This window comes from Anomaloglossus baeobatrachus, chromosome 2 (assembly GCF_048569485.1).
Source record: "Anomaloglossus baeobatrachus isolate aAnoBae1 chromosome 2, aAnoBae1.hap1, whole genome shotgun sequence".
NCBI lineage: Eukaryota > Metazoa > Chordata > Amphibia > Anura > Aromobatidae > Anomaloglossus > Anomaloglossus baeobatrachus.
This window is the reverse complement of record NC_134354.1, coordinates 716,286,540-716,310,824: the sequence shown is the minus strand read 5'-3', so window position 1 is coordinate 716,310,824 and position 24,285 is coordinate 716,286,540. Positions and strand designations below refer to the sequence as shown.

General features: G+C 48.1%; 1 protein-coding gene across 4 annotated transcripts in view; it reads left to right on the top strand.

Annotated features, from left to right (window-relative positions):
• Positions 1-24,285, top strand: part of NBEA (neurobeachin) — a 1,081,445-nt gene that overhangs the window by 978,505 nt on the left and 78,655 nt on the right. For all 4 annotated transcript variants that reach the window (XM_075337333.1, XM_075337330.1, XM_075337331.1 and 1 more), the window contains one exon: positions 2,307-2,474. In XM_075337333.1, the coding sequence (XP_075193448.1) occupies positions 2,307-2,474 (168 nt within the window). The remainder of the gene's footprint in view (positions 1-2,306; positions 2,475-24,285) is intronic.

Genomic DNA, 24,285 nt, shown 5'->3' with positions numbered 1-24,285 from the left:
AACAACAAATGGCAAAAAAAAGAGAACACCGGAGAGCTCGGCCTCACCTCTCTACGGGAGAGTCGGCTGAGATGGCATCGTTCGGCCGCCAGCCATCCAATGAGTATGGCAGCCTTATCCCCAGTCCTATGGAAAACTTAATATCTGGAGAATAACCTTTTAAGATTGGCTCGTGATTGTTGGCTCCAAAGTATTTTACTGCTGGTGTTCTCCACAAATACTAGAGGTGTGTGACACACATAATGTTTCTAATAAAGGTAACAATCCCCAATTACTTTTTTTTTTTGGTAATCCACCTTTACAAAATGTAAGAAAAAATAAAAAGAGTATTAACAAAGGCTTCACAATGTGTCTAGACTGCCGGGCGATGCGTGTCTGTCTGAAGATGGCACAAGGTGTTAAAACCCTAAGATGTAAAGGAGCTGATACAGGGAAAACCTTTATTACACACAGCCCCTCCAGCCAGCGAGACCCCTGCTCTCTAATGTGCATAATTAGATAAGAGCGCCGCTTTCTGCCGCTTACATGAATCTTTAAAAGTGAGCGAGATACAGACAAAAATCTGTGAATACATTACAGGAGCGTCTTCATTCTGACATCCACTCTAATTCCACTGAAAACTTATTTTGTACGTGTATATAGAGATACGGCTTGTAAAACATGGATATGAACCGCACCAAATTACATTGTCAGATGGAGCCTGTACTCTACCTATTGGGGAAGGGGATCAAGCATCTTCCAGGAACCTCTGTCTTCCGGTAGCTCCCAGGAGAACAAAGGAATGGTCGTGTTGAAATCCCGCGTATATATTTCTTTGTCCTCTGACAGCAGAGATCAGAGGACGGTCATACACCCAACCACACACACCAGATCGTCCGCAGATTCTGCTGATATCGTCAGGTTTAAGCAATGGCTGCTCGGCGTGATGAGACATTGAGGCCACGCCGTCACATCTAATGATTTCCACCGGTGACCGAAAGTCACTACAACCTAGCGACCTAGCAAGACGATCGCACATTTGTTTCCAAATATGATTTTCTGTCTCTGGTCACAAGTCTCCGCTTTCTCACTAATGCAACGGCTTCTTGGCTGCATCTTTTTAGCAATTTTGCAATATTTTTACAGAAGGATCCCAGTTCTAAGGTAGTCACATGAGAGTAGGACGCAGAAACGTTTCACAGATATTGTTGGTCGTGTGCAACTTGTCTGAGAAGTGATGTCTCTCAACAAAATATCACCATGTATCCCCAGCCTTAGTCAATTTAATTTCTGTATATGGCTGTTGCTATGTAATCTGACAGCAGGATGATGTAGGGACAGAGACACTGATTCCAGCTATGCATCACTTAGTTTACTGTGGGCAGCACAGACCTCAGTTGCTGAGCTGTGTATAACCCGTCCCTCACCACTGATTGGCAGTTTTCTGTGTACAGTTTATAGTGACAGAAAGCTGCTAATCAGTGCTGGGGGCAGGATTGCACTAGGAGGCATGAGGCAACTTGTCCTGTAGTGATAATATCCTGATGATAAAACACAAATTTTATTGAAACAGCAAAACACATTAAGGCCGGTTACACACATCTGGCTTTTCGCCGGTTTGACGGATGCGGTGCACGCCAGTACAGTGTATACAGTACACTGACAGCGCAACAAGCGCCGGTCACATGCTGTCATGTGACCAGAGCATGTGACCCGGAAGTTGCGGCGCTGCCACTGTACTGTATCATACTGTACTGCTGTGCGCCAGATCCGTCAAACCGGCGAAAAGCCGGATATGTGTACCCGGCCTAAGTGCCAAATTACTGTATTATGATATCTGCTCCTACATCATAATGCTCTCAGATTACATACCAAAAACCTGCTGACAGTTTCCCTTTAAATGAGTTTTCAGTAGTGATGAGCGAGTACTTCCATGTTCAGTACTTGACACGAACAAGTCGGACGGTCTGATGGGCCCGACTCAAGTACCAAGTATAATGGAAGTCAATGGGAAAAACTATTGAGTTTTCCATTCACTTCCATTATACTCGGTACTGAAGTCGAGCCCATCAGACCGTCCGACTTGCTTGTTTCGAGTTCCGAGCATGGTAATACACGCTCATCACTAGTTATCAGGTCTATAAAATACATTTTCTGATACTTCTTTAGGGTGTACTATTTTGTTATATATATAGTCTAAATATTACTAGAAATGTGGATGGGGCAGTATGTATACTATTTGCAATGTGTGTCCTTGTTCCTTGAAATATTGTGCTGCCTATAAATTGTTCTCTTGCTGATTGCTCCTGTTTTCTCATTTAATCCAGGCCCTGGAGAGTGAGTTTGTATCATGTCAGCTGCACCAGTGGATAGATCTGATATTTGGCTACAAGCAGCGAGGTCCAGAAGCCGTGCGTGCATTGAATGTCTTTCATTATCTGACGTACGAAGGGTCTGTGAACTTGGAGAGTGTCACCGATCCGGTGTTACGGGAGGTATGTATGTGCCATAGTGATTTCTACATCATTCTGTAGCCAGTCTTATCTCTTCCACTGCAGAATTACAGCTCCCGCATTAGATATTCGCTGTGGAAAGCGCCACTAATTACTGTCCCTCATTCCTACGGATGTGGCTCTTAAGCGGGCTTTACATGCTGCGACATCGCTAGCCGATGCTAGCGATGGCGAGCGTGATAGCACCCGCCCTTATCGTTATGCCGATATGTGAAGATCGCTGCCGTAGCTAACACTATCGCTACGGCAGCATCACAAGCACTTACCTGCTCGGCGACGTCGCTGTGACCGGTGAACCGCCTCCTTTGTAAGGGGGCAGTTCGCTCGGCGTCACAGCGACATCACTAAGCGGCCGCCCAATAGAAGCGGAGGGGCGGAGATGAGCGGGACGAACATCCCGCCAACCTTCTTCCTTCCTCATTGCTGGCGTGTGGCAGGTAAGGAGAGGTTCCTCGTTCCTGTGGCGTCACACGTAGCGATGTGTGCTGCCGCAGGGACGAGGATCAACTTCGCCCAAGCGACAGCAGCGATAGTTGGGAGAGGACCCCCATGTCAACGAGGAGCGATTTTGGACGTTTTTGCAACGATCCAAAATCGCTCCTAGGAGTCACACACAACGAGATCGCTACGGCGGTCGGATGTGCGTCACAAAATCCGTGACCCCAACGAGATCGCTGTAGCGATCTCGTAGCGTGTAAAGCCACCCTTACAGGCAGTCTCCCCAGTAGTTCTTTATATTGAGGGTAACATTTTCAGGTGGGCCCTTCTAAAATCCCTCCTGAATCATAATGCCACAGATATCTAGGATATGTGACCCCACTAAACATGGGATGATACCATAGAAAACATTTGAATACCCCAACTATATCATTTATGCCTTGCTATGAGACCGTCAATAACAGTCTTGCGGGCCCATGATGTGTGACTCACGGCTGTCTGCCAGCTAGGTGTATGTACCCTGGGTCTTCCAAACATCTATGAAGAGCAGGTCTCCAGATGGTGACATTGTGAGTAGCCCCACACAGAAGAGCACATCTGAATAAGGTAGGAACCCCTGGATATTGGTACACTGCCTCGGTGGGGTGACTTCTGTGGAAAAGCTTAGGCTGTCATTATACAGGTAGTGGGAGTTCTGCGTGTCACTACTGTGAAGGGCGGTAGCTAAATGTGGCTTGTGACCCTCTCTGACGTAATGTGGCTCTCAAGGTCAGAAAGGTTTGGGACCACTGGTCTAGTGCATTTGGGAGTCTCCCAACTCAGTCGTGGGATAGAAGAATCCAACATGTCTAATTTCAGATTTACAATCCTTGGTGAGATAAGCCACTGCCAGACGAGTCAGGCAGCGACTCTTGGTAGGATTTACTCTACTGTGTGCGGAGCAGTTGGGAGAGATGGCTACTAATGATCAGACCATCGTTCGGCCATCAGTTATCTATTGTATTCAGGGCTCTTTACACCATGTTGATCAATATGCCCCATTGTATCAGTTTTGTTTGGGACATTCATTTGGATCCTTACCACGGATTGGCTGTGCTGCTATTTAACTGTTCCCTGTTATCAGCCATTTCTGACTGGTGAGATTTCTCAATTATTCCATCTGCAGTATTCTTCGATGTAATTGCTAACACTAAAAGAGCGGCTCCCATGATCACTACTACTATGTTATATTGTAAATCTCCAGTTCTGAAGATCTAAAGGATATATACATACGGTCATGGCCAAAAGTGTTGTCACTATTGAAATTGTTCCAGAAAATGAAGTATTTCACCCAGAAAATGATTGTAATTACACGTTTTGTTATATACATGTTTATTTTGCCTTGTGTGTATTGGAACAACACAAAAAATATAGAGTCAAAAAAGGCAAATTGGACATACAGTAATTTCAGACAAAACTCCAAAAATGGGCGAGACAAATTATTGGCACCCTTAACTTAATATTTGGTTGCATACCCTTTACAACAGGAATGGGGAACCTTTTTTCTGCCGGGAGCAATTTGAAAATGTCTACCATCGGTCAGGTGCCGCACAAAATAATCAATTTGATAATTACCCTGCCATTAACTTACTGGTGGCGGGAAATTCTTCTCTTTGGTGCGACTATGATATTGGGCAATATTGGGGTATGTGCGCACGCTGCGTTCTGGTTTGACAACAAAAATCCACCCTCTGGCAGACTTTTGACAAATGAAAACACTGCGTTTGACAAAAAAATCCCGGTCAAAACGCATGCGTTTTGACCACTTTTTCACTGCATTTTCGTTGCGTTTTGGACGCTTTTTTGACATTGCATTTTCACATTGAGAAGTCAATGGGTGGAAAATGTTAACAAAACGCAATGAAGAAGGGACATATTGCTTTTTTTTTTACAAAGATTTTGACAAATGTTTGTCAAGAAAATCGTTGACAAAAAAACTGCAACATGAGCATGGAAATTCTGATTTCTCATAGACTTTGCTGGGGAAGCAAAAGCATGCAATTTGTCGTTGACACAGTGCAGTTCAAAACGCGACCAAAACGCAAGAATAAACATAGCATTAATCTTTTTGCTTCTCACAACTGCTTTTCCAGCTTTGTGTTGGCTGGGACTGAGACACTGAGGGCATATACATCACATGAAACCCTCGACGCATATACATCACAGGAGACGCTGGGGGCATATACATCACAGGAGACGATGGGGGCATACACATCACAGAAGGGGATGGGGCATATACATCACAGGAGGGGCTGAGGCATATACATCATAGGAAGGGTTGAAGGCATATTTGTCACAGAAGGGGAAGAGGGTATATATGCCACAGGAGAGGCTGGGGGCATATACATCACAGGGGAGGACTGGGAGAAATATACATCACTAGGGGGCATAGACATGACTGGGGAGGCTGGGGGGCATAGACATCACTAAGGAAGCTGGGGGACATATACATGTCTGTGGGGCATAAACATCACTGGGGGCACAAACATCAAAGAGGGTATATACACCACTGTAGGGCACATACATCACTGGGGAGATATATAAGGCAGGAGTGCACAGACAGCCAGGGGGACACGGAGGGGCACAGACAGCTAGGGTGGCGATGGAGGGGCACGGACAGCCATGGGGACGCAGGGGGGGGAGAGACAGCCCCGAGACTGCTGAAGGGGCACAGAGAGCCCTAGGACGCAGGAGTGGCACAGACAGCTCGGGGATACTGGAAGCGCACAGACAGTCCTGGAGATGCTGAGGGGCATAGACAGTCCTGCGGAACACTGGGGGGGGCACAGCCAGCCCAGGGCGACGTTGGGGCAGCTGATCCTCTTCTGTGGGATGGGAGTACATTGCGCGCTTACCCCACCCACAAAGTACATTATCATGCTGGCCAGCATGTGGATGTAATCCTCCAGTGAAGACTTATCAGCGCTCAGCATTGAACTGTGTGCGTGGTTTAAAGGGCCAGCAGTCAGCAAGACGCGGCTGCCGCCCGAGCACTGCGATCCTTGGGAATCTGCAGGTAGGAGGCTTTTTGAAATGTTTGTATCAGCGCTACGGGCTGAACTGCTGAAAATACTACACTATACTGTATCTCTGACCTCGCCAATCCATGCTGGACTCTACAGCATCATATGCAGCAGTATTTTATACCTAGCTTGGATGAATTCTCTTTTTTTACCGATATAAAAAAGTATCTTCTCATTTTGCGGTGTGACACACAACCTTCACGTGTCTCATCTCATTCACACAGGTAGGCTATGTGCACACAGTGCGTTTTTCTCGGCGTTTTTGCGCGTTTTTCGGGTGCGTTTTTGGCCTCAAAACTGCATGACTTTGCTTCCGCAGCAAAGTCTATGAGTTTTCATTTTTGCTGTCCCCACACAGCGTTTTTTTTTCAGCTGCGTTTTTGTGGTGACCACAAAAACGCAGCATGTCAATTATTCCCGCATTTTTCACTGCGCTTTTCATCCATTGAGTTCAATGGGATGTTGAAAGACGCAATGAGAAACGCAAATAGCTGCGTTTTGGTGCGTTTTGGTGCGTTTCTAAGACCAAAAACGCAGCTATAAACGCAGGAGGTGGGTAGTAAAGTGACGTGTACAGGAAGAGGATTCCTTCTGTCAGTAAACACAGAAGTGTGAATCCTCCCGGTACCGTCACCGTCGCTTCCACCTCCCGTCCTGGGCATGTATGCTGCTGTGCGGCGCCATGTCTGGGCGGGAGATGGAAGCGGCTGCGAAAACAAAAGTTAACAGTAGAATAAAAAAAAAAAAGTTATACTCACCTGTCTGCAGGGTCCCGGTGCCATGCCCACTCCCAGATCCTCTCACGGTATCGCCACCCCCGCTCCGGCTGTGAGCAGACGGCCGGGAAAGCTCCGACGGATGCAGGACCTGGCGATGGATCACCTGATGCAGTCACCTGACGCATCAGCTGATCGAGTCTCGGGCTGACGCGGGCGCCCGGCCGGTATCAGCGGATGTGTCAGGAGACTTCATCCCTGATTACCGGCAGCTGCTGCAGCGATCGGACGGGATCAGACTCCCGCCCCATCGCTCCAGGAGCTGCCGGTAATCGGTAATCAGCACATAAGTGAGTATTATTATTTTTTTTTTTGCACCGATGCATCAGCTGATTGTATAATCGGCGTTTATACAATCAGCTGATGTGTGATGGGATTCAGGCACTTGATCCTGACACATCATCTGATCGCTTTGCCTTCCAGCAAACCGATCAGATGATATTGGATCCGGATTGGACGGCGCGGGACCCTGACCCAGGATTACTGCGGAGGGGGGTTTATTTCAATAAAGATGGAGTCACTAATTGTGTTGTGTTTTATTTCTAATAAAAATATTTTTCTGTGTTGTGTTTTTTTTTTTATCTTTACTAGAAATTCATGGTGGCCATGTCTAATATTGGCGTGACACCATGAATTTCGGGCTTAGGGCTAGCTCATAATATACAGCTAGCCCTAACCCCATTATTACCCGGCGAGCCACCCGTCACCAGGGCAGCCGGAAGAGTTGGATACAGCGCCAGAAGATGGCGCTTCTATGAAAGCGCCATTTTCTGGGGTGGCTGCGGGACTGCAATTCACAGCGGGGGTGCCCAGAAAGCATGGGCACCCTGCACTGTGGATTCCAATCCCCAGCTGCCTAGTTGTACCCGGCTGGACTCAAAAATTGGGCGAAGCCCACGTCATTTTTTTTTTAAATTATTTCATGAAATTCATGAAATAATTTAAAAAAAAAAAGGGCTTCCCTATATTTTTGGTTCCCAGCCGGGTACAAATAGGCAGCTGGGGGTTGGGGGCAGCCCGTACCTGCCTGCTGTACCCGGCTAGCATACAAAAATATGGCGAAGCCCACGTCATTTTTTTTTTTGGGGGGGCAAAGAAATCCTGCATACAGTCCTGGAAGGAGGATGCTGAGCCTTGTAGTTCAACAGCTGCTGTCTGCTCTCCTGCATACACTATTGGATGGAGGATGCTGAGCCTTGTAGTTCGACAGCTGCTGTCTGCTCTCCTGCATACACTATTGGATCGAGGATGCTGAGCCTTGTAGTTCTGCAGCTGTCTGCTCTTCTGCATACACTAGTGGAGAATGAAGAACACATTGAAGAAGGAAATGACATCAGACCTTTTTTTTTTTTGTTCACTGATAAAAAACGCATACGGACGCAGTGAGCAAAAACGCAGCAAAAAAACGCACCAAATCGCGGCAAAACGCGTGCGTTTTTGTGCGTTTTTAGCGGCCAAAAACGCACAAAAACGCAGCGTCAAAAAGACGCAGTGTGTGCACATAGCCTTAGGCACAGTGTGAACAGTGATTTCTATTTATACAGTCTTTTCACACATTCTATTCACATTACAGTGGACGCACAGTATTATATAGGTCATGGATACTTGCTTCATTTTTATTTAGGATATCTATTACAAAGGCAGTGAGCGTGTTCATTCATGTGGCTTTTGGTGCTCATAGAGGACAGTGAAAGCGTTTGTGTCCAGTATACATTTCCATATTATATCTATAAAGCCATATCTGGCTCAACATTAGCAGTACTGATTAGTATTCAGGTCATTAAAGGCTTTTATCAGGGACTTTTCCCAGGATCTGCCAGAAAAGGATCCCATTTCTATTGGAGCTTTGGCAGTGAATGCCACACTTCTCCATTTATCTGAAGGATCGTTTGTACTTGTAGGTTACTCTTATCAACTACAGATTGACACATTCTTCTCAGTTATTCTCCACTGCTGCCAGACTTTACCATAAGGCTATGTGCACACGCTGCGTTTTTTTGACGCTGCGTTTTTGTGCGTTTTTGGCCGCTAAAAACGCACAAAAACGCACCTGCGTCGAAAAAACGCGGCAAAAAACGCACGCGTTTTGCCGCGATTTGGTGCGTTTTTTTGCTGCGTTTTGCTGCATTTTTGCTCACTGCGTCCTTATGCGTTTTTTATCAGTGAACAAAAAAAAAAGGTCTGATGTCATTTCCTTCTTCAATGTGTTCTTCATTCTCCACTAGTGTATGCAGAAGAGCAGACAGCTGCAGAACTACAAGGCTCAGCATCCTCGATCCAATAGTGTATGCAGGACAGCAGACAGCAGCTGTCGAACTACAAGGCTCAGCATCCTCCATCCAATAGTGTATGCAGGAGAGCAGACAGCAGCTGTCGAACTACAAGGCTCAGCATCCTCCTTCCAGGACTGTATGCAGGATTTCTTTGCCCCCCAAAAAAAAAAAATGACGTGGGCTTCGCCATATTTTTGTATGCTAGCCGGGTACAGCAGGCAGGTACAGGCTGCCCCCAACCCCCAGCTGCCTGTTTGTACCCGGCTGGGAACCAAAAATATAGGGAAGCCCTTTTTTTTTAAATTATTTCATGAATTTCATGAAATAATTTAAAAAAAAAAATGACGTGAGCTTCGCCCCATTTTTGAGTCCAGCCGGGTACAACTAGGCAGCTGGGGATTGGAATCCACAGTGCAGGGTGCCCATGCTTTCTGGGCACCCCCGCTGTGAATTGCAGTCCCGCAGCCACCCCAGAAAATGGCGCTTTCATAGAAGCGCCATCTTCTGGCGCTGTATCCAACTCTTCCGGCTGCCCTGATGCCGGGTGGCTAGCCAGGTAATAATGGAGTTAGGGCTATCTGTATATTATCAGCTAGCCCTAAGCCCGAAATTCATGGTGTCACGCCAATATTAGACATGGCCACCATGAATTTCTAGTAAAGATAAAAAAAAAACACAACACAGAAAAATATTTTTATTAGAAATAAAACACAACACAATTAGTGACTCCATCTTTATTGAAATAAACCCCCCTCCGCAGTAATCCTGGGTCAGGGTCCCGTGCCGTCCAATCAGGATCCAATATCATCTGATCGGTTTGCTGGAAAGCATACCGATCAGATGATCTGTCAGGTTCAAGGATGTGAATCCCATCATACATCAGCTGATTGTATAAAAGCCGATTATACAATCAGCAGATGCATCAGTAGAAAAAAAAAATAAATAATACTCACTTATGTGCTGAATTACCGGCAGCTCCCGGAGCGATGGGGCGGGAGTCTGATCCTGTCCGATCGCTGCAGCAGCTGCCGGTAATCAGGGATGAAGTCTCCTGACGCATCCGCTGATACCGGCCGGGCGCCCGCGTCAGCCCGAGACTCGATCAGCTGATGCGTCAGGTGACTGCATCAGGTGATCCATCGCCAGGTCCTGCAAGCAAGGTCCTGCCCCGGGGAGACTGCACACAGCCGGAGCGGGAGCGGTGAGAGGAGATGGGAGTGGGCATGGCACCGCGAGGCTGCAGACAGGTGAGTATAACTTTTTTTTTTTTTATTCTACTGTTAACTTTTGTTTTCGCAGCCGCTTCCACCTCCTGCCTGTACATGGCGCCGCACGGCAGCAGACATGCACAGGACGGGAGGTGGACGCAGCGGTGACGGTACCGGGAGGATTCATGCTTCTGTCTATACTGACAGAAGGAATCCTCTTCCTGTACACGTCACTTTACTACCCACCTCCTGCGCTTATAGCTGCGTTTTTGGTCTTAGAAACGCACCAAAACGCAGCTATTTGCGTTTCTCATTGCGTCTTTCAACATCCCATTGAACTCAATGGATGAAAAGCGCAGTGAAAAACGCGGGAATAATTGACATGCTGCGTTTTTGTGGTCACCACAAAAACGCAGCTGAAAAAAAAACGCTGTGTGGGGACAGCAAAAATGAAAACTCATAGACTTTGCTGGGGAAGCAAAGTCATGCAGTTTTGAGGCCAAAAACGCACCCGAAAAACGCGCAAAAACGCCGAGAAAAACGCACCGTGTGCACATAGCCTAAGACAGGCGGCATGAAAATCGGAGCGAGTGGAATGCGATGTTTTATCGCATTCCACTCGGACCAATATTAGCCTATGTGTCAGCACCCATGAGCGATTATTTTCTCAGCCCTAATAGGACCGAGAAAACAGTCGCAGCATGCTGTGAGTGCAATACGATCCTTGTTTCTCTCGCACCCATTCAAGTCTATGGGGCGAGAGGAAAATCGCACTGCACTCGCAGTACACTGGTGTACTGCGAGTACAGGGCGAGGCGAGAATGGCAATAGCTGGCAACGGAGAAGAGCGGGAGATAAATCCCTCCCCTCTGCAGCACTGGCCCTCCCCTCTGCAGCGCTGGCCCGCCCCTCCTCAGCGCCGACCCGCTCCCCGCAGCTGTGGTCTGATCACATGATCGGATCTCAGTCGCAGTGACACTCTCATGACACTTGGCTCCCGCTGTGCTGCCAGCGTGAGCTGAGTGTCATGCAAGGATCGCAGTAGTCCCCCGTGTGGCCTTTACTGTATTCATCATCTCTCTGCGCAACCGGTGATAATTTATTGATTGTGGGGGTCTGACCGCTGAAACCTGCACCAATCTGCAGAACGGTTAGGTGTGTGAGCACGATGCATTTTTTGATGCAGATTTGGTGCAGCTTATCATGCAGTTTGTTGCCCAAATCTATGCTTATACCAGGAATGTCTATGAGAATTCTGAAGTGCTGTGCGCACATTGCTTAATTTTTCCTTGACGTTTTGGGTTCAATATAAATAAGCAGCATGTCAATTGTTGATGTGTTTTTTCTTCAGCGCTCTATTGGGAGACCCAGACGATTGGGGTATAGCTACTGCCCTCTGGAGGCCACACAAAGCACTACATTAAAAGTGCAAGGCCCCTCCCCCTCTGGCTATACCCCCCCCCGTGGTATCACGGGTTCTCCAGTTTTAGCTTTGTGTGCGAAGGAGGTCAGACATTCCATGCATAGCTCCACAGATTTTAGTCAGCAGTAGCTGCTGACTATTTCGGATGGAAGAAAAGAGGACACATATAGTGTCCCCAGCATGCTCCCTTCTCACCCCTGGATGGTGTTGTAAGGTTGAGGTACCTATTGCTGGTACAGGGCTGGAGCCTGACATGCTGTTTTCCTTCCACATCCCCTGGTAGGGCTCTGTGGAAGTGGGATCCTGCCGGCCTCTCAGCTCTGACGCCGGGCTCCATCCACAGACCCATTAGAACCTGATGGAGACGGAGCAGGAGTACGATCAGGGACAGGCCCTGCATCATACAGGTACTCTGTGTCCCCGGCAGGCACAGACACACTCCGGGCTGGCTGGGTGTTGTAGTGCGCCGGGGACCGCAACGTTGGAGTTAGTATCCCTACAGATTACTGGGGGATTTTTTGTGTATGGGAACGCAGCGCCGACCCCCTCTGGACCGGGCGGCGCTGCTGTGACTTGTGGTGCGCCGGGGATCCGCCGTCCGCGCTTTTACGGCGGCGGCGGTTATAAATTGAGTCCCCGGCTTTTTTTGGGCCTAGGACGCCGGCAGCTCCGATTCGTTCCCGCCCCCACCCTGTCATTCAGGGTAGGGGAGAGACGCTGTTCGTTAGCAGCGACGAGGGCTGGAGCCTGATTTACATGCTCCAGCCCTCACACTAGGCACAGAGGGAAGCAGGCTTCCCGCTCTTAGCCAGGAACGCCCAGGGCCCGCCCCCCTTCTCTCTCAGGACGCCGGCAGCCATTACATGCAGTCTGGCTGGAGGAAGGACGCAAGGCTCTGGGAGACCTGGACTAGGGGCTATCTGGCGACCACACACCCGCTTTTTAAGCGGGCGGTAAGCGATTTTTCTGTGCTGGTCCCTCTAGTGCCTCACGGTGTATCGGTGTACTGTGTAGGATATAGAGATATTGTATTTCTTGCACTGTGAGGTCGCTTCTGGCTGCATCTCCCAGATCCCTCTGTGGAAGCAACAACATGCCATCCTCAAAACGCAAGGCTGCCAAGGCTAGGGCTGTGTATACTGCGTGTGCTGCATGTGGGGCTAATCTACCAGCAGGCTCCGATGACCCCCATTGTGTGCAATGCTCCGACCCGGTGCTGCTTCGCCAGCCGGAGTCAGGAGAGGTAGTGACCCAGGCTGAGACGCTTGTAAGTCCTGCCCCGGTGTCAGGGACAGACTTTGCAGTTTTTGCTGATAATATGTCTGTGTCTATGGCAAAAATCCTTGAAACCTTGCAATCTATGCATGGGGCTCAGTCTTTGGGCACGGCGAGGCCTCTGTCCTCAGGTCCCCCTCACTTGGAATTAATCCAGCCCACAGGGGGGTCCCCGGCTTCACAGGCCGAGGATTATGACTCAGATGATAGCCCCAGCCACCCTAAGCGAGCTCGCTGGGAAAGACCCTCGACGTCATCACACTGCTCAGGGTCTCAGCGCAATCAGTCTCCCTGTGATGTGTCTGATGAGAGTGATCAGGAATCCATTCCTGGAACCCCTCTCAACCTGGATACCCCTGATGGGGATGCCATGGTAAACGACCTTATCTCAGCCATCAATAGGCTGTTGGATATTTCTCCCCCAGCCCCTTCAGCAGAAGAGGCGGCTGCGGAGCAGGAGAAGTTTCGTTTCCTTTATCCCAAGCGTAAATTGAGTGCTTTGTTGGATCACGCTGACTTCAGAGAATCAATCCAGAAGCACGACGCTCACCCAGAAAGGCGTTTCTCTAAACGATCTAAAGATACGCGTTTCCCTTTCCCCCCTGAGGTGGTCAAGCGCTGGACACAGTGTCCAAAGGTAGACCCCCCGATTTCCAAACTCGCAGCTAGGTCCATAGTTGCAGTGGAGGATGGCGCTTCACTTAAAGATGCCAATGACAGACAGATGGACCTTTGGTTAAAATCTGTCTATGAAGCTATCGGCGCGTCGTTTGCTCCGGCATTCGCAGCCGTATGGGCACTCCAGGCTATTTCAGCTGGCTTAGCAAAAGTGGATGCTATCATACATCCAGCAGTGCCGCAAGTGGCGCACCTTACCACGCAGATGTCGGCGTTTGCGTCTTACGCTATCAATGCGGTCCTAGAATCTACCAGTCGCACCTCAATGGCGTCCGCCAATTCGGTAGTTTTGCGCAGAGCCTTGTGGTTAAAGGACTGGAAAGCAGATGCTGGTTCCAAAAAATGTTTAACCAGTTTGCCTTTATCTAGAGATAGACTGTTTGGCGAGCCATTGGCTGATATCATTAAGCAGTCCAAGGGTAAAGACTCCTCTTTACCACAACCCAGAACAACCAAACCTCAGCAGAAAAAGTGGCAGCAGAGGTTTCAGTCCTTTCGAGGTTCGGGCAAGACACCGTTTACCTCGTCCAAAGGGACTCAGAGGACGCAAAGAAACTCAGATTCGTGGCGGGCTCACACGCGCCCCAAGAAAGCAAATGGAGGCTCCACTTCCAAAGCGGCTACCTCATGACTTCCAGCCCCCTCCCTCCGCATCGCCGGTCGGGGGCAGGCTCTCCCGCTTTTCCGGCATTTGGATGTCACAGGTCAAAGACCGGTGGGTGACGGACATTTTGTCTCGCGGGTACAGAATCGAGTTCAATTCTCGTCCTCCAGCTCGGTTCTTCAGAACCTCCCCACATCCAGACCGAGCAGATGCTCTGCTGCAGGCGGTGGACTCCCTAAGAGCGGAAGGAGTGGTGATCCCAGTCCCTCCTCAGGAACAAGGGCAAGGGTTTTACTCCAATCTCTTTGTGGTTCCAAAAAAGGACGGCTCGTTCCGTCCTGTTCTGGACCTAAAACGGCTCAACAAACATGTGCACGCCAGGAAGTTCCGGATGGAAACCCTGCGTTCTGTCATTGCCTCAATGTCCAGAGGAGACTTCCTTGCCTCAATAGACATCAAAGATGCTTATCTCCACGTGCCAATTGCTACAGAACATCAACGTTTTCTACGTTCTGTGATAGGAGACGACCATTTTCAGTTCGTAGCTCTGCCATTTGGTCTGGCGACAGCCCCACGGGTCTTCACCAAGGTCATGGCGGCGGTGGTAGCAGTCTTGCACTCTCAGGGACACTCGGTGATCCCTTACCTAGACGATTTATTGGTCAAAGCTCCCTCTCACGAGGCATGTCAGCGCAGCCTGAATGCTACGCTGGAGACCCTACAGTCTTTCGGATGGATCATCAACTTTCCAAAGTCGATCCTATCACCGACTCAATCACTAACGTATCTTGGCATGGAGTTTCATACTCTAGCAGCGATAGTGAAGCTTCCGCTGAACAAGCAGCGGTCACTACAGACAGGGGTGCAATCTCTTCTGCAGGGCCAGTTGCATCCCTTGCGGCGCCTCATGCATTTCCTAGGGAAGATGGTGGCAGCCATGGAAGCAGTTCCCTTTGCGCAGTTTCATCTGCGCCCACTTCAATGGGACATTCTCCGCCAATGGGACGGGAAGTCAACGTCCCTGGACAGGAAAGTCTCGCTTTCCCAGACGGCCAAGGACTCCCTACAATGGTGGCTCCTTCCCACCTCATTGTCTCAGGGAAGATCCTTCCTGCCCCCATCCTGGGCAGTAGTCACGACAGATGCGAGTCTGTCAGGGTGGGGAGCAGTATTTCTCCACCACAGGGCTCAGGGGACGTGGACTCCGCAGGAGTCCACCCTTCAGATCAATGTTCTGGAGATCAGAGCAGTGTATCTTGCTCTACTGGCCTTCCAACAGTGGCTGGAAGGAAAGCAGATCCGAATCCAATCGGACAACTCCACAGCGGTGGCATACATCAACCACCAAGGAGGGACGCGCAGTCGGCAAGCCTTCCAAGAAGTCCGGCGCATTCTAATGTGGGTGGAGGACAGAGCATCCACCATATCCGCGGTTCACATCCCAGGCGTAGAAAACTGGGAAGCAGACTTCCTCAGTCGCCAGGGCATGGACGCAGGGGAATGGTCCCTTCACCCGGACGTGTTTCAGGAAATCTGTCGCCGCTGGGGAGTGCCGGACGTCGACCTAATGGCATCCCGGCACAACAACAAGGTCCCGGCATTCATGGCGAGGTCGCGCGATCAAAGAGCTCTGGCGGCAGACGCCTTGGTTCAAGATTGGTCGCAGTTTCAGCTCCCATACGTGTTTCCGCCTCTGGCGCTCTTGCCCAGAGTGCTACGCAAGATCAGATCCGAGTGCAGCCGCATCATACTCGTCGCTCCAGACTGGCCGAGGAGGTCGTGGTATCCGGATCTGTGGCATCTCACGATCGGTCGACCGTGGTCACTGCCAGACCGACCAGACTTACTGTCCCAAGGGCCGTTTTTCCATCAGAATTCTGCGGCCCTGAACCTGACTGTGTGGCCATTGAGTCCTGGATCCTAGCATCTGCAGGATTATCTCAAGGAGTCGTTGCCACAATGAGACAAGCTAGAAAGTCGAATTCGGCTAAGATCTACCACAGAACGTGGAAGATTTTCTTATCCTGGTGCTCTGCTCAGGGAGTGTCTCCCTGGCCATTTGCATTGCCCAAGTTTCTTTCCTTCCTGCAATCGGGGTTAGAAAAGGGCTTGTCGCTCAGCTCCCTTAAAGGGCAAGTTTCGGCACTATCCGTGTTTTTTCAGAAGCGTCTAGCACGTCTTTCTAAGGTGCGCACGTTCCTGCAGGGGGTCTGTCATATTGTGCCCCCGTACAAGCGGCCGTTAGATCCATGGGATCTGAACAGGGTACTAGTTGCTCTCCAGAAGCCGCCCTTCGAGCCTCTGAAGGAAGTTTCCTTTTCTCGGCTGTCACAGAAAGTGGCGTTTCTTGTTGCGATCACATCGCTTCGGCGAGTGTCTGAGCTGGCAGCTCTGTCATCCAAGGCTCCCTTCCTGGTGTTCCACCAGGACAAGGTAGTGCTGCGCCCTATTCCGGAGTTTCTCCCTAAGGTCGTATCCTCTTTTCATCTTAATCAGGATATATCCTTGCCTTCTTTTTGTCCTCATCCGGTTCACCGGTATGAAAAGGACTTACGTTTGCTAGATCTGGTGAGAGCACTCAGAATCTACATTTCCCGCACGGCGCCCATGCGCCGTGCCGATGCACTTTTTGTCCTTGTCGCTGGTCCGCGCAAGGGGTTGCAGGCTTCTAAAGCCACCCTGGCTCGATGGATCAAAGAACCAATTCTAGAGGCCTACCGTTCTGCGGGGCTTCCGGTTCCTTCAGGGCTAAAAGCCCACTCAACCAGAGCCGTGGGTGCGTCCTGGGCATTACGTCACCAGGCTTCGGCTCAACAGGTGTGCCAGGCAGCTACCTGGTCCAGTCTGCACACTTTCACCAAGCATTATCAGGTGCATACCTATGCTTCGGCGGATGCCAGCTTAGGTAGAAGAGTCCTGCAGGCGGCAGTGACACCCCCGTAGGGGAGGGCTGTTTTGCAGCTCTAACATGAGGTATTTCTTTACCCACCCAGGGACAGCTTTTGGACGTCCCAATCGTCTGGGTCTCCCAATAGAGCGCTGAAGAAGAAGGGAATTTTGTTACTTACCGTAAATTCCTTTTCTTCTAGCTCTTATTGGGAGACCCAGCACCCGCCCTGTTGTCCTTCGGGATGTTTTTTTGTTGTTTGCGGGTACACATGTTGTTCATGTTGAACGGTTTTTCAGTTCTCCGATGTTATTCGGAGTTAATTTGTTTAAACCAGTTATTGGCTTCCTCCTTCTTGCTTTGGCACTAAAACTGGAGAACCCGTGATACCACGGGGGGGTATAGCCAGAGGGGGAGGGGCCTTGCACTTTTAATGTAGTGCTTTGTGTGGCCTCCAGAGGGCAGTAGCTATACCCCAATCGTCTGGGTCTCCCAATAAGAGCTAGAAGAAAAGGAATTTACGGTAAGTAACAAAATTCCCTTCTTTTTCCAGCGTTTTTTCAGCTTTTCTAGCCAATAATTTCACTAAAAACACACTTGGCACCAAAAAACACGTGTTTTTTGTACATTTTTCTGCCACAAAGTGTGTTTGTTGTCGCAGAACATTTCTGCGCCTAATCTGCAGCGTGCGCACAACCCTTATCCCCATTGGATTGGAGTGACAGTGCGCATGCTTATCCTCCGCTGCATTCATTCCCTAAGGAGCTCATATACTGCACTCCGCTTTTTCCGGCAGCCACACTGAGAAGGAATGGAGCATGGTACGGGCATCCTACCTGCATCTCTGTATTGTAAAGGGGATATAAGTGCCCTGTCAAGGATAAAAATCCATGTGACGACCCCGCAATCAATAAATTATCACCTATGGCGCGGAAAGATAACTGGTTTTCATTGGAGAACCACTTTAATGATAGCGCCACCATAAGGTTTTAGTGTTGAGAAACCAATTTTATATTTTCTGTGGTGAAAAATGTCCTACAATTCAGAATTGTGACGGTCCATAGGTACTAGATTATAAGAATATTCCTCAGCATGGTCTTACACACGGACGTTACATGGGTGGTATTGTCTTATTACGCTCTCAGTACTTTTGTTTTGCTTCTTCTTTTCTTGTAGGGCCAACATTCGGTTATTAGTATATAGGTCATCACCTGTATAACACAAGGCACAGCTTCAGTACATTGCCGTCATCCAAAAGTGGATATTGCTTGATAGCAGACTATGTAAATCTGACGTGAGACGTCTCAAAGTGCAACAGCTGCTGGATGAGCAGCGCTGAGATGTGGAGGGCGCTCCCGCCAGCCTCCATTCCCCATGATATCTGCCATCTGCTGTATGTAAAACATGCTCTAATTTATACATCGCCAGGCTGGAAGCTCTAATGTACTTATTTTTCTATATATGTGCGATTAATTAGATATACATATATTATAAAAATGATCTACTTACATATTATTATTACACATATAAAGGACGCTGTACAGTGCGTTCTGAAACCTGCCACCATAAAAAATGCCGGCTCAGGTCGTAGGGCTATTTTCCATGATATACATTACCAATTATTAATATTGGTATTTTTTTTGTATTTCTGAAAATCTGAACATTTCGGACATGCATCAGTGTGATTTAGGCTTCTATCATTAGATATGATGAAAAATCACCAAGAATTAATGGGAATTTCAAGAAAATTATTTTCTCCTTAAACTAGGACGATATCATTTGGGTGGTCTCTGAGGGATCCAATGGCTATTTAGGCACTGGGGGAATGAGGTCTCACTCATTAGTAGGGAACTGGAATCCTAAGAATGTTTCACTGGGATTTCTTATACAATAGAGCTCCCCCTAGTGGATATTGTGTATGGGGGCATTATGTCTGCCCCTTATTATTTGCCATTTCCCTAATTAGCTGGCTATAGCTATCTTTATATATATGGCCATCTTGAATTTTTCATATTATTAAAGGGAATTTTTCAGCAGGTTTATGCTACCTCATCTGAGAGCAGTATGATATATGCAAGGAGATTCTGAATCGAATAATATATCACTTAGATTACTGGCTGCAGCCATTCTGACACAACCAGAATGTTTAGGTTTAGTCATGTAGCAGAGCTGAGAGAGCTGAACCCCGCCCACACCAGGCTCTCTATGGAGATTGTATATTGACAGTGAGGTGTTAATTAGAAGAGGGGGAGTGCTGGACTGCCCTGCATGTGAGTTTCTAGTCCTGCAATGATAATAACCAAGTGATAAAGCTTTTAAGGGGGCTTTACACGCAGCGACATCGCTAACGAGATGTCGTTGGGGTCACTGAATTCGTGACGCACATCCGTCCTCATTAGCAACATCGTTGCATGTGACATGTACGAACGACCGCTAACGATCACAAACACTTGATCGTTGACACGTCGTTCAAATCCCAAATATCGTTGATGGTGCTGGACGCAGGTTGTTCGTCGTTCCTAAAGCAGCACACATCACTACGTGTGACACCCCTGGAATGACGAACAGTACCGTACCTGCGTACTCCAGCAACGAGGTGGGCGTCACTTTCCTGCGGCTGCTCTCCGCCCCTCTGCTTCAATTGGACGGCTGCCGTGTGACGTCGCTGTGTCGCCGCACATACCCTTAGAAAAATGCGGTTCGCCGGCCACAGCGACATCGTTAAACAGGTAAGTCCGTGTGACTGGGACTAGCGATATTGTGCGCCACGGGCAACGATTTGCCCGTGACGCACAAACGACGGGGGCGGGTGCTTTAAAGCCCCCTTTAGTTTAAGTAAACAATGGCACAGAGCCCGATAAGAGAAGCAAAGTTGATTTTTGTTTTTTTAAGGGCTCTTTCACACTGGGTTATTACCTACATTCACTGGTCGGGGCTTCCGTCCAAACCTTCCCGCAAAACAGGTTTCAGACACATGCACCGACAGGGCCATTGACTATAATTGTGCAAACTGAGTCTGCCGTGTGCTCTGTCTTGCATTATTTTTGGGTGTATACGCTTTCTGCAGGCGGACACCCAGATGTAGTAGACTGTGTCTGTGTGTCCGCTTCCAGAAAGAGTATACGCCTGAAAATGGTGCACACAATGACTCCGTCTGCACAATTATAGTCAATGGCCCCTTCGGCACATGCATTCAAAACCCATTTTGCGGGTAGGTTTGAATGGCGGCTCTGACCAGTGAATATAGGTAATAACGCAGTGTGAAAGGGGCCTAACCCCTGGAGCATGCTGGCTTCGGCTTACATAACAAAAACCTGCTGACAGATTCCCTTTAAAATATTTGAATCGGAGTAATTTTCGGCATATTACAATTACATTCCATAAATACCTGATAGATAGTAATCCAGAAAGCGTAACCTGCACCTATGGGAATGGGGTCCCCATTACCCACTGTTAGCACATATGCTACATATGATAGGCCATATGCGAGTATGGCTCTCCCAATTGTAAACGTACATGCCATAAACCACAATGTTGAGAGCCAAAAGCATAGATAGCCACCGGTAAAACTGATAAATAATCTTTCGGTAGGAACAAAAAAGGGGTACATGGACCCCATTCTCCTAAAATTTACAGGGATACCCCGGTAACTGAGTGCCACCGCCCACTTTTCTTTAGGTATACGAAATACTAACAGCCACCCATAGGCAAGAAATTCTGTGACCAGATGATTAAGGAGCGCACAGAATGGCATAGTCACCACGTGGCCCAAGATTGATCTTCCCTACTAGGCCACGTGCACACGTTCAGAATTTGGTGAATTTTTACCTCAGTATTTGTAGGCAAAACCAGGAGTGGAACAGTCAGAGGAAAAGTAGAATAGAAACACGGGAACCACTGCTGTATTTATCACTCCTGGTTTTGGCTACAATTACTGAGGTAAAATACTGAGATAAAAAACTCACCAAATACTCAGTGTGTGCACGTGGCCTAAGAGTAACTAGCAATGAAAACTATAATTTCATATTTTCAGAGCGTTTTTCTGGGGTGGATATCATTCTGTTTCTTAGTGCTATATTCAAATTCCACTCATTATTTATAGACATATGTACCACCCCAGTGTTAGTCGGGCTGCTCGAATCCGGGATTGTTGTGGCTCGAGGGGTCCGGACCCGGCTTGGCGGACACTTTAATCCATATAAAGCGGATATTTACAGCGGAGGAGTTTGTGACACCACCTGTGGGTTGCGGTAATGTGAGTACCGACACTGCTGAAAGGGGTACCGGGGCAGATGGAGTTAAGCAGCCTGATGTTAGTCCTCCACAAGTAGGGAAGGCCCGGGCTGAGGGTGTTGGTAGCTATTTGGGAGCGCAGGGTGCAGAGGACCAAGGTACTCACTGCGGGTAGTCGTGGTGTTGGATGAGGTGTATAAGGGAGACACACGCTGCAGGTAAACCAAAGTCTCTGTGTGCCGCTGCCACTGCGGGGAGCCCGTCCAAGTATCCGGTCCCACCGGTGTCACATAGTAATCCGGAGCCTGACTCTGTGCACAGTTTCATGTGGGTCCCTATAGCTTGAAGCTCTAGGGTCCCGTTCTTCAGTTTTTAAGTGAAGACTTGCTCTCAAGTGCTGGCACTTGAGACATTAGTGGGTTGCTTTCTCTGGAAAACCCTGTCCCCCGCGGTGTGCTGATGCCCTCGATCTCTGAGCTCTCTGGGAAAGTCCCTGAAGGTCCCCTTCTCCTCCACGTCAATTGTCAGGACGTTGAATTGGCTCCTGACCTAGGGTCCTGTACCCCGTCGTGCTCAGTACCGGTCAGTTATTTTGGGCTTTCTGGTGCCGACAGTCCTCCACGACTATGTCCGTCACACCCTGTCCAAGGTCACTGCTACCGGTCCCTGACTCCTCTGGTCCCGGACCACTGTCTGCGACCCAATCTCGGTCCTTCTAGCTCCCCGGGAGCTAACACTCCAGCTCCTCTCACCTTGAGGGCTCTCATTAGACTCCTTTCTTCCCTCCTACCAGTCTGCCTGACCCCTAGGTGGATGGCCCTTTTCCAGCTGACCAACCCACTGGTATGTCTGATAGGTCATGATGTGAGGTGTTGATTGGGATTTGTGGTGCTGATGGAGGTGACACCGGTTTCTGGGAACCTGGAACCATAGGGGGTAGGTCCTGCACCCTGAGGGAAAAGGATGCAGTTCCCTGTAGCACCCTGATGTATTCAGGGCGCTACACATATAGTGATGAAAAATAATTTTTGCAATTGGGTTTCATTAGAGATTTTCCCTTGGATAGCCTCAGTGTTCCACAGTCTATTGATGGCTGCTGAATGAATTAACTAAGAATTTGTCATTTAATGATGAGTTCATAACTGTTATCTTTCTTCTTCTGAGCTTTTGTGTGAAGATTCTTCTCTCTTCTCCTGAACGATCTTCTAAGGTGATTTATGGCCAAATCAAAGTTCAAAATTTAACTTTTCATAAATGTGCTTAGAAAATAGTTCAAGAGAAAGAGGATAAAATATTCCTTTTTGGCAAAATCCATTTAAAGGTGTATTATCATCCAATACACACAGTGCTGGCCAAAAGTATTGGCACCCCTGCAATTCTGTCAGATAATACTCAGTTTCATCTTGAAAATGATTGCAATCACAAATTCTTTGGTATTATTATCTTCATTTATTTTACTTGCAATGAAAAAACACAAAAGAGAATGAAACAAAACATCAAATCATTGATCATTTCACACAAAACTCCAAACATGGGCCAGACAAAAGTATTGGCACCCTTAGCCTAATACTTGGTTGTACAACCTTTAGCCAAAATAACTGCGAACAACCGCTTCCGGTAACAATCAATGAGTTTCTTACAATGCTCTGCTGGAATTTTACACCATTCTTCTTTGGCAAACTGCTCCAGGTCCCTGAGATTTGAAGGGGGCCTTCTCCAAACTGCCATTTTGTGATCTCTCCACAGGTGTTCTATGGGATTCAGGTCTGGACTCATTGCTGGCCACGTTAGTAGTCTCCAGTGCTTTCTATCAAACCATTTTCTAGTGCTTTTTGAAGTGTGTTTTGGGTCATTGTCCTGCTGGAAGACCCATGACCTCTGAGGGAGACCCAGCTTTCTCACACTGGGCCCTACATTATGCTGCAAAATTTGTTGGTAGTCTTCAGACTTCATAATGCCATGCACACGGTCAAGCAGTCCAGTGCCAGAGGCAGCAAAGCAACCCCAAAACATCAGGGAACCTCTGCCATGTTTGACTGTAGGGACTGTTTTCTTTTATTTGAATGCTCTTTTTTTTTTTTCCTGTAAACTCTGTTGATGGCTTTTCCCAAAAAGCTCTACTTTTGTCTCATCTGACCAGAGAACATTCTTCCAAAACGTTTTAGGCTTTCTCAGGTAAGTTTTGGCAAACTCCAGCCTGGCTTTTTTATGTCTCGGGGTAAGAAGTGGGTCTTCCTGGGTATCCTACCATACAGTCCCTTTTCATTCAGATGCCGACGGATAGTACGGGTTGACACTGTTGTACCCTCGGACTGCAGGGCAGCTTGAACTTGCTTGGATGTTAGTCGAGGTTCTTTATCTACCATCCGCACAATCTTGCGTTGAAATGTCTCGTCAATTTTTCTTTTCCTTCCACATCTAGGGAGGTTAGCCACAGTGCCATGGGCTTTAAACTTCTTGATGACACTGCGCACCGTAGACACTGGAACTTTCAGGTCTTTGAAGATGGACTTGTAGCCTTGAGATTGCTCATGCTTCCTCACAATTTGGATTCTCAAGTCCTCAGATAGTTCTTTGGTCTTTCTTTTCTCCATGCTCAATGTGGTACACACAAGGACACAGGACAGAGGTGGAGTCAACTTTAATCCATGTCAACTGGCTGCAAGTGTGATTTAGTTATTGCCAACACCTGTTAGGTGCCACAGGTAAGTTACAGGTGCTGTTAATTACACAAATTAGAGAAGCAGCACATGATTTTTCAAACAGTGCCAATACTTTTGTCCATCCCCTTTTTATGTTTGGTGTGGAATTATATCCAAATTGGGTTTATGACAATTTTTTTTTTTTTCTCATTGAAGACAAATTAAATGAAGATAATAATACCAAAGAATTTGTGATTGCAATCATTTTCAAGAAGAAACTGAGTATTATCTGAC